At 45.7% G+C, this 10,909-nt stretch overlaps 1 protein-coding gene across 1 annotated transcript in view; it reads right to left on the reverse strand.

Moving 5' to 3' along the window:
• Positions 1-10,678, reverse strand: part of TAF5L (TATA-box binding protein associated factor 5 like) — a 26,313-nt gene extending 15,635 nt beyond the window's left edge. Inside the window, exons 1-2 of the mRNA XM_019549876.1 lie at positions 10,593-10,678; positions 2,790-2,934 (exon numbers count right to left, since the gene is read on the reverse strand). Coding sequence (XP_019405421.1) covers positions 2,790-2,931 — 142 coding nt within the window. The 5' untranslated portion in view covers positions 2,932-2,934; positions 10,593-10,678. The remainder of the gene's footprint in view (positions 1-2,789; positions 2,935-10,592) is intronic.
• Positions 10,679-10,909: the final 231 nt, after the last annotated feature.

The following is a 10,909-nucleotide window of genomic DNA, read 5'->3' on the forward strand; positions in this document are numbered from 1 at the left end:
GCGGCCAGGAGCTGGAACCAACTTCCAAGGGAAGTGGTGCTGGCTCCTACCCTGGGGATCTTTAAGAAGAGGCTTGATGCCTACCTGGCTGGAGTCATTTGAGCCCAGTTTTTCTCCTGCCCAGGCGGTGGGTCGGACTTGAAGATCTACAAGGTCCCTTCCGACCCTGCTTCTATGATTCTACGATTTCTTGTCACTCTTGGTAGTGCTCAGGGGACCAGGAACTCCTCCAGTGCCTGCTGGTCCCCTCTGACTAGTTTGTAAACAGACACTAGATCCCTCCTCAGCCTTCTCTTGTGGAGGCTGAACAAGTTCAGGTCCTATAGCCTCTCCTCTGGACCCTCTCCATGTTGTCCACATCCCTCCTGAAGTGCGGTGCCCAGAACTAGACGCAGTACTCCAGCTGTGGCCTGACCAGTGTTGCATAGAGGGGGAGGATCACCTCCTTGGATCTGCTTGAGATGCGCCTGTGGGTGCACAACAAGGTACGGCTGGCCTTCCTGAACATGTCCCCGCACGGTTGGCCCACGTTCACTTGGCATCAATGATGACTCCAAGATCCTTTTCTGCCTCTGCACTGATGAGAAGGGAGTTCCCCAGCCTTCAGGTATGCTGCTGGTTTTTCCCCCACAGGGGAATCACCTTGCACTTGTCAGTGTTGAAACCCATCCTGTTCTCATCTGCCCACCCCTGTAACTTGTCTAGGTCCAATTGCAGCCTATTCCTCCCTTCTAGCATGCCCACTTCCCCCCACATCTTAGCGTCATCTGCGAATTTGAACAGGGTGCTTTTTACCCCCTTGTCCAAGTTGCTGATGAAGATGTTGAATAGTGCGGGCCCAAGGACTGAGCCCTGGGGAACCCCACTGCCTACACCCCTCCAGGTCGAATAAGACCCGTCCACCACCACTCTCTGGATGCGCCCCTCCAGCCAACTAGTGACCCATTTGACTGTGTAGGTGTCGTGTCGATGCCACAGTCCCCTAGTTTTTTGGGGTTTTTTTAAATGAGAATGGGGTGAGAGACAGTGTCGAAGGCCTTCCTAAAGTCCAGAAAGACTATGTCCACTGCTACCCCTGCACCTAAGGATTTGGTGACCTGGTCGTAGAAGGCCACCAGGTTGGTCTGACAGGACCTGCCTCTAATGAACTTGTGTTGGTCGCCCCTAAGCATAACCTCCCCTGCTGGCCCCTCGTGGACATGCGCCAGGATGATTCTCTCAAAAAGCTTACTCAGGATCGAGGTAAGACTAACTGGCCTATAGTTTCCTGGGTCCTCCTTCCTCCCTTTTTTGAAAATGGGAACCAGGTTGGGCCTTTTCCAGTCCTTTGGCACCACACCAGAGCACCACGAGTGCTCGTAAAGCCAGGCCAGGGGTCCCGCAATGACCTCTGCTAAATCTCACAGTATAATCACTGTATTCAAAATATATAGCTTTGTGACTTCATACATATATGAAGTCACAAAGAAGAAAGCTGGCATTCCAACAGTTCTCTCATTTGGGAAGTTGTAACTTATTCATTAGACCATACTGCATATATTTCAAATGAGGAAGTAGTAACCATCTGAAAAGATGACAGCAGGCTGCACAACATTTGGGATCTAATTAAAATTCATGACTAACTTCTGAACCACCAGCAACAAAATCCTTGAACTGACAAGAGGGATATAGAAAACCAGTATTTATACAGTGAGATCTGCATACACAATCTCTTTTCACCACTATGTACGTCCATCTAAGATGCTTGACATACCACATACCATTGAGATAATTGAAACTCTGGCTCCTGAGTTCTAATTACATTTACATGATGGCTTTCTCCCCCTTCTCTTGTATATCAGTTAAAAGTTGAACCTGCCATTTACCCAGCATTCACTCATTTCTGCCTTGGAATTGTGGCAAATCAATTTTAAACACTAGAAAAGGCCTGTTATATCACCCAATCCTATTTTCCTCTTTATATAGGACTGCACAGTAACAGGGTTTTGCCCAGATAAGCTGCATCTCAAGTAATATGGCTCCTACCACTCTGCTAGGCAACTGTTACAGGCTAAGTGAGCTCACTGACAAGATTTCTCCCCTTCTCTCCCTCTCTCACAATTAGCTTACATTTCCCTTCTACCTTCATGTATTCACGTTCCATCTTTAGCAATTAATCTCTTCAATGCTTATTATCTTTCCAATATTTGTTGACAGTCACAGTGCTTTTCACATACTACAGTGAACAGCGTCATAGACAAAGCTTGGGGGAGGAAAAAAAAAAAAAGCATAGAACAGATCCATAAAAGCTCTAGAGAGGAGATAAAGAGAGAGAAAGAATAGATGGCTTTTCCCCCTCCAGTCATTGGAGGGCTCTTTTGAGGTTTGGAAGGATCTTTCAAAATGACGACGCACAAAAAGATGTCCCTGTTGTTTTTAATCTTAGTGATGTTTCTGAGGCATAAAGTCACATTCATTTTTCTACTCATACATCCTTCCATAGCTAAGTTTTTTTGGTGTCTTTGCTTACCGGTTTCATGCACCGTGGGAGGGAGAATGTGTGGTTTGAATATGTTGCCCCCGGTTAAATCGGCATACTTTCCATCCCTCCCTCCTCCGTGCATCTTTGTACATTACCCTTCTGTCAATTTTTCTGTTAATTAAATCTGTATTTTTTTCCCCTCAGTAGTGATAATTCTTCCCAACTTCATGCTTAGGAATTTTCACACGTAAGGGGGTGGGGAAATCACTCTGTAGAACCTTAGGATCTTCTACCCATTAGCACACCACATAGAAAATGTTGGACTTACCTGTGAGATTAGCTGCCATCTCTTCAGCGGTCTGACACAGCCTCAGCCCTTGTTTTAGGGGACCTTCCGAGTCTACATACTGACGACGCTTGAGGTAGCAGGACACTGCCATCTGAATCTGTTCTGTGCGTACGCGTTTCATGACCTTCAAAAGAAGCAAATGAAAAATAAGTGCCATGGCATAACGATGTGGCTAATTTGCAGGTGAGTTATGCTGCTGCATCTATAAACATGGCAGCTGTATTAAAGCTGATACAGAATGAATGGCTCAATACTTCCATTATATTAACATTTAAAGGGAAATTCTTTACTTTGTGAAGCATGTTGCGTGATCATTGACAGCATAAGTAGCCACCTCAGTCTAGATCCCTAAAAATATTTAGCTACCTCACATCACTGACTTCAATGGGAAGTAGGCACCTAAATGCTTTGGAGATCTGGGTCTTGAAGATTAAGGGGCTGGCTCAATAGCTAAATAAAATGCTTACATTTAGTTGTACATATCTACTACAAAACTACTAAAAGTGACCTGCAATGTTTACTCTTTCTTTTTTAAACTGACTTGTGTCTTTTCTTTAGCCTGAAAGGGGGTTATTCTCCTCCTTCCTTCTTCACATTAGAAACTAATGCCCTGTCTACATTTTTAAGGCTTTGGTGACTAGAAAAACCAGTGAAACATCATCAGAAGAATTGAGAGAGTGAAAGATGAGGAACAGAAAAAGAAACAGATTCTAATTAGACTGAAAACTTTTATTTAAGGAGTCATTTAAGATTGTACAGTTCTTCTCCTCAATTAAGGGGCAAGAGTCAAAATTCTCTCTTGGGACTTCCACCAAAAGCAGAGAAGACCAATATTGACAAAATAAAAAATGAGAGCTGAAGCTAGCAACCTGGCCCCCTTTTCTTCCTGCCTCCTCTTCTTTTCCCCCAAATACTCTACTCTTTTAGAACATCTTTATAAATAAAACTGCAATACAAGTCAATTAAAAATCTTTTACAGTTACCCACAGGTAAATTTTGGAAACATTATCTGAAAACTTCGTTTGCGAATAGCCCCTTGAAAAAACAAGCCTAATGCTATTATTTGTGAGAAGGGGAAATGTTAGTCAGATGAATGTGATAAGTCACTTGTTATTTGAGTCTCAATGAATCTTTGGCACCAACAAGTCTTAAAGGACCACGGATTCTGAATTGGAAGTATGCGTAAGCTAAAAAGTTTTAGATGAAGGAAGCTTAAGACGTAATTTGGTGACAGTTTTCTTCTACTGGAAGAGTGAGCTAAACACCTTCAACATTAAAACAGCTACCTAGCCTATACCCCACTATTTCAAAGAACCTGCATGTATTTAATGTATTTAATGCTGTGAGTTCTTTTATAGGGGAGGAGAGAGAAGAGTTGGATTTTTTTTTTTTGGATCAGCTAAACTTTATGAAGTATGCCAGGTAAGATGGGCAGGATACATTTTAAAGAAGTCTTTTTCTGTCCCTTATGGCGGCTCCGGTTTTCAAAGGGGAAAAAAAAAAAAGGACAACTCTAAAAAGAATGACAGCTTTTGTTATTATTCTTACATACCTCATTGCCTTTATGAGCTGTTAAAACAACAAGTTCCCCCTGAAGCGCCAAAGCGAGGTGAAGTTTTAGTAATAGCAGACTTGTAATAGAAGAGAGACCTGTGCTTCTGCAAAAAACGTACTTGCCCTATGGACAACTTTTAAAGCTCTCCCTCTGTTCACAAGTGAGTCAATGATGGAGGTCACAAACAGATGCCCCCCAAATATATCTCTAAATAGGAACTTATTAAATGAAGTCTTCTAATTCAACTATAGATTCTTCAACTTCAAAGAGCTAATCTCTTTAACCCTATTTGCAATTAAAACTATACAACTCCATACAAGTTCTGTTGATATCTTTAACACTTTTTTTTGCAAAAGGGAACCATAAAAAAGAAGGATTATAGTTAAGTCCACAGTAACAGTGAATGTAGAGCCCTCCAACACCTAACACTTGAAGAGAAAAACCTTAAATCAGATTTAGAATTGCTTGGTATTTTATACACTGTTACAACTAGTATAACTGCCCTCAAGCGACTCACTCAAGGTTACACTAGGGCCATCTTGGGCTTGTCTACACATAGGCTTTAATGCACATTAGCTTATTTTAACGCACATTACCAAATGGTTCTCCAGATTCTTCACCTTCAATAAAAAATGTCTCTCCTGTTTATGATTGTAAAATAACCCTCCAGCATCTGAAAGGAATAAGAGATACAGTAATGTCTGCCTGAAACAAAGGCTCTGAAGTGCCTCCTTTTGTTTAATAAGCATTAAATGCCCAACACTAATGATACACCTTACTATTTTTAACTAGTCCACTGATGGTCAAAATATGCAACAAAAGGAAGGAAGAGCACGTGAAGAGCTGTGCAGAACACAAAGAATGGCATCTTCTACCACAAAGAGGTGGGGCATGGAAAAGATATCACCACTTTGATTTCCTTTGAGAAACCCCAGATGGACCCCACATGGGCATCTGAGCCCCAGGGTAGAAGCCAATCCCACAACACCAAGTCAATGCTCCCATTCCCAAGAGAAGCAGGGAACGTGTTTGGTCTGGGAACCAAACATGGTCAGCATGGGAACAAACAGCTCCTTCTTGGTATCGTGGCTCATGCTCCCGTTTGCCGACTAGACAGACTTTACTGCATGGAGCATACTCAGTTCACATTTCCAAATATTTTTCTTCACATGCACCAACATCCCTTTAAAAATGACAGATTTTGAATGTTTGCATAACATGCAACTCAAAACCTCTGCTTGTGTTGTGAAATGTGTATCCAAGCTCCACTGACAAGGAGATATTCTCAAATACTGAGTTTTCAGCAGAGTATTGCCACTTTATATCCCCAACTTGAGCTCCGTGTCCAGTAACTCAAGGGCAGAAAACCGAAGTCCATACACTTCATTTTTCTATTGTCTCTTACGCAAATGGGAATTCTCTAGTAACCTTTACAGAAATTGGTCATAATATTTTACCTATGTCTCATACTCAAATGCATATAACTGAAGTTTTCAAATTCAATTTGCCCTTTAGTATTTATGGGGATTTTACACTCCCCCCCCCCCAAATAAATACTAAACGGCGAACTGAATTTAAAACTGGAAAAGAGAAAGCAAACAGAATTGGAATTGACTTTGATTGTTCAGGCCGAGGGAGATTTATACAAAATGTTTTACATAGAAATCTCTCTCAGCCTGAACAACCAAAATCAAAGTCAACTCCAGTTCTGTTTGCTTTCTCTTTCCACTTATCTGTACTTCGTGCCTGGGCTACAAATAGAATAGGAAGCTGCTTAATTACTTAAATGCTACTATTCCCAGTATAAATATGTAAATGTTGTAGCATTGTTGTTACTGGTGTTAGAGTTTAAAAAAAAAAAAACTTTTACAACACCTAATTACTTGGCTCAAATAAGAATTCCTTGCCCCCACATATAGTAACAGTAATTAATAGGTCCAGATACACAGACAGAAGGTATTTGGCAAGTCAAGCTGGAGACTCAAAGAGGAAAAAGAGAACTGGGAAAGTACTCTAGGGGGCAAGTGGTAGAGAAAAGGTTCTTACAAGAGCGCTGGTGCTATGAGGAAACAGAGGGAAGACAGCTGTTAGGACACCAGCTTCAGTGGGAGCTGCATCCCTTTGCACACAATCTGTATTTGATTCACTATCCATAGAATAAGCTTTACCAACTGCCAGAAGGGCTTTACAAGAATAATGGCAAATAGCATGCTTTGCACCTGCCTATGCGTAGATCCAGGATCTGGCAAAAGGGGGTATGGGAGGAGCAACCTGTGCTGCAGAAGTGGTTGCGTCCTGGCTCCCAGCCGCCTCCTTCTCAAACTACCACTGTGGACAGATTGCACTACAGGAGCCAAAGCAAATGAGAATCCCCCTCCATGTTCAAAGGCACATCCCTTCTTTCCCAACTCCCCTGCTTGCTGCCATTTTCCCTCCTGTCCCAGGTTTGGGGAGCAGGCAGGAGCACTTTGAAGCTTCCCTTGCCCCTGGACAGCAGAAACAGCAGCACCAACAGGCAGAGGAGTGAGGGAATGGAAGGGGAGGTGCCTTCGAATATGGAAGGGAAGAGGGGTTACTTTTTATCTGCTTTGGAGATTTCTTTAACGTCTCCAGAAGCTCCTGCAGCACAGTCCTGTAACAGGCCTGCAGTTCTCGACTTTTTTAGACTCAGGGTTCCCTTTGAAAAATGTCAGCTCTTAATTTTCACCCATTTTTTCCGACTGCAGAAAAATGATAACAGCACTTCTTCTGTTGCAAAGACCCCTGAAAGACTTCAACAGTACAGAATGTTTTTGACACTAGGTATTCCCAGCTGACACCTGTGTTTATCTTGTGAGCACCCAAGTTAGTCTGAAGTCTAGGAGGAGGCAGGGGAGAGATGTGCCTTATACCAACTAAATCAGAGATATGTGAGCTTTGGTAAGCCTGGGCTCACTGGGTCAGATGCTGTGGAATAAGCTTAGGCTCACAAAAGTTCATGTCTCCAATCTAGCTGATGTACATGAGGTACATTACAGAAGTGCATGCCTCTGATTCAGCCAGCCCTGAAATACTTAATCAGAGTGTGCTACAGCAATCTGGGGTGCCCCAAGCTCCTTTCAAGGGTGCCACACTATGTGTCATTAATGCAGTGAGGTCTGCAAACATGACTCATGAGATAAACCCCACACCTCAAACAGGATAAAGGAGAACTAGAGAAGGCCCAGAAAAAGGCAACAAGAATGATTACTGGTATGGAAGGGGCTACACAGGAAGAGCCTGAAGAGCTAGGCCTATTCAGTTTAAAAGAGAGCTGCTGGGTGGGGGGGCATAGTAAGAGTGTATAAAATACTAAATGATGAAAAGAAAGTAAATAGGGATTTATTGTTTACATCCTCTTCCAGTACAAGAACTAGGGGCCACAAAATGAAACTAGTAGGTAGTAAGTTTAAAGACTAATAAAAGTTCTTTTACATGGTATATAATTGAAGGGTCTTGTCTCTCTGCTCAGGGTCAGAACGATTGCCATACTTGGGTTCAGGAAGGACCCAAGGGATGACAAGGTAGAACAGTTATAAACTACTGCAAGACCATTTCAGGCTGGACATAAGGAAGAACTTCTTTACTGTCCGAGCCCCCAAGGTCTGGAACAGCCTGCCATTGAAGGTGGTTCAAGCACCTACACTGAAAACCTTCAAGAGCAAATTGGATGCTTATCTTGCTGGGATCCTATGACCCAAACTAACTTCCTGCCCCTCAGGCAGGGGGCTGGACTCAATGATCTTCTGAGGTCCCTTCCAGCCCTAATGCCTATGAAACCTATGAATTTTACCCCATGGTCAGATTGGTATAGACTGTATGGGTTTTTGCCTTCCTCTGTATTTGGGGCATGGCCACCTACCTGGAATTTCTTGAGCATACATCTACAATATTTCAGAGAAGAAGGATGCTGTTGCTGTGGTTCCCCTTGCTTTACCTGTGGCAGGTTAGCATGTTAGGTCTGTGTTGTGTCAGGGTTGACAGCTGTCTCACTTAGAGCTTAGATGATGGTTTGTCTGGAATGGTTTGGATAGGAACAACCTTACCTCATAGAAGGAGGTTGGACTAGATGTCCTCTGGAGGTCCCTTCCAGCACCACATCTCTATTATTCTAAAGTGTGGAACTCATTGCCAGATGCGCAGAAGCTGACAGCTTAGCCAGATTCACAAAAGGATTAAATCATAGAAAATTAGGGCTAGATGGGACTTCAGGAGGCCATCTAGTCCAATCCCCTGCTCAAAGCAGGGCCATACCCAGCTAGATCATCCCAGCCAAGGCTCTGTCTAAAGGAGGAGATTTCACAACCTCCCTGTGTAGCCTGTTCCAGCACTTTACTACCCTCCTAGTGGGAAGGCCTGTACCCCAGCTCCCTAACCATTTCTGTTGCCCTCCACTGGACTCTCTTCAGTTTGTCCACATCCTTTTTTGCATGAACACAGTACTCTAGATGTAGCCTCACAAGTGCCAAATAGAGGGGAATAATCACTTCCCTTGATCTGCTAGCAACACACCTACTCATGCAGCACAGTATGCCATTAGCCACCTTTGCAGCATTCTTGGAGAAAAAGAGGCAGCAGTCACTATTGAGCAGGGGAGTTAGGAGCACAGTCTCTGAATCAGAACATCCTAGACCTCAAATGCTGGAGGCTACAAGTAATAGTTTGGGGGGTGGGGAAGAACAACACAACACGACACGACACCTGGTCAGAGCCTGTACACTCTCCTTTCCAGCGTCCACTCTGTCTCCATGTAACACAGGCCTATTTGATGTATGAAGTTAACCTGGTCTTGACACCCACAAAGCAACAATTACCCTTCTTTCCCCCCCATTATTAGTGGGGCAACTGGGTATATGTCAATTGATTTTGGGGGACAATTAAAGAGGGACAGGAGTGAAGTCACAGGTTCAAAACAAGTACTCCAAGGGGGCCACTGAGCACAGTATACTGGACAGTGCCCACAGATCCTTGAATGAACCCAAGGAACTAACAGATACTGCCCAGTGAAATTCTGCCTGGATAGGTGAACAGATGAGGGACAGGAAAGGGGCCTTGCAATCCCCAGGCATCCTCCCAGATAGAGCCTCCTTCCTGGTCAGCTAGACTATTAGCTTGGCTAGGGCCAGAAGGCTGATCAGGAGATCCTGGGACTTGGTGGGGGCCTGTATGTGGAGTGCATAACAAAAGAGGTGTGGGGAGCAGTGCAGCCAGAACCTCAGCAGAAGATCCTGGAGGAGATGGAAGAGGTGTTGCAACCTGGTGCACTCGAAGCAAGTGAGAGCCAGGATCTCCCTCTGTTGGCAAAAGGGGCAGGAATTGAGGGGAGTCGGCGAAACATGCCAGATACAAGGCCATGGCAACAGCTCTGTGGAAGAGTCGCCACTTCTGTGTGATGCAGGCTTGTTTGACACATATTGGCAATGTGGGTGTTCTTCATGCAGAGCATGAACAGTCAGCCTCCCTGCTGTTAACAGGAAGGAACACAGAGTATGTGCCAACTGAATCTGTGGGAGCACAAAAAGACAAAACAGGGATGGGAGCGACGAGAGCTTTTAAAAGTTGTCCACAGGGCAAGTAGTTTTTGCAGAACCACAGGTCTGTTTCACTGGTCGGTATCCACAGGTTCCCTCTGCTCGCTCAGGGGGCAGTGGATGCTGGCCAGTGCGCTCTGCTTGGCAACCTCTTCCATAACCCTTACTACCAACCTACCACCTCGCTCCCCGGGTGATGACGCAAGAGACCAAGCAAGAGGCACGTATGATCTGGCTCCAGCCACAGCAGCTCTGGACCTTCCTATGCCCAGAACTCTCCCAGAGGAGCCTGCAGTGGGGCGCTCTCCTACTTCCGGGGACCGGGGGGGGGGATGGCAAAATCCCCCAGCCAATTACTCCTTTACTTTCCTGTAAGCAATCTACCAGTTTTCTGTAGGCAATCTATCCAAACCCAATTGTCTTTCCTGCCTACTGCAGAGGGGCTGGACCGACAATCTTGCAAAGTCCCTTCCAATATATCAAAACCCCCAAAAAACAAACCCAAAAAAACCAGGAAATCCCCCCAAAAATACCCCAACCCGTCCAAACCCAACCACCCCCCCAAAAAAACCCCAACTCCTCCAATCCCCCTCTCCAAACCGAGCTGGGGGCCCCTAACCCCCCGCTGAGCCCCACAGCTGCACGCGCTGCCCGGTGGGGGGGGGAAAGGGCACTCACTGGGCATCGCAGGCGGTCCCGCGCGGCGCGAGGCGGGCCGGGCGCGTGTCACTGCAGCCCGCGGCGCAAGGCGCTGCCGCGGCGCCCCTCCCCCAAGGCCGCCCCCGGCAATGCCGAGCCCGCAGGCGGCGCCGCGACGCAAGGCGGCCGCTCCATGACGGCCTGACCCAGGCAAGCGCTCGAGCCTAGGGAGGAGGGGCAGGGAGGAGGGGGAGGGGCGCACTTACTGCGCAGGCGCGAGCTTGCCGGCCAATGGGCAGCCAGCCCCGCCCGCGGCCGTGGGTTGGCGGGGCCTGGCGGCAGGAAGCGGGGGGCGG

The sequence above is a fragment of the Crocodylus porosus genome, unplaced genomic scaffold (genome assembly GCF_001723895.1).
Source record: "Crocodylus porosus isolate Cpor-Errol unplaced genomic scaffold, CroPor_comp1, whole genome shotgun sequence".
Taxonomy (NCBI): Eukaryota; Metazoa; Chordata; order Crocodylia; family Crocodylidae; genus Crocodylus; species Crocodylus porosus.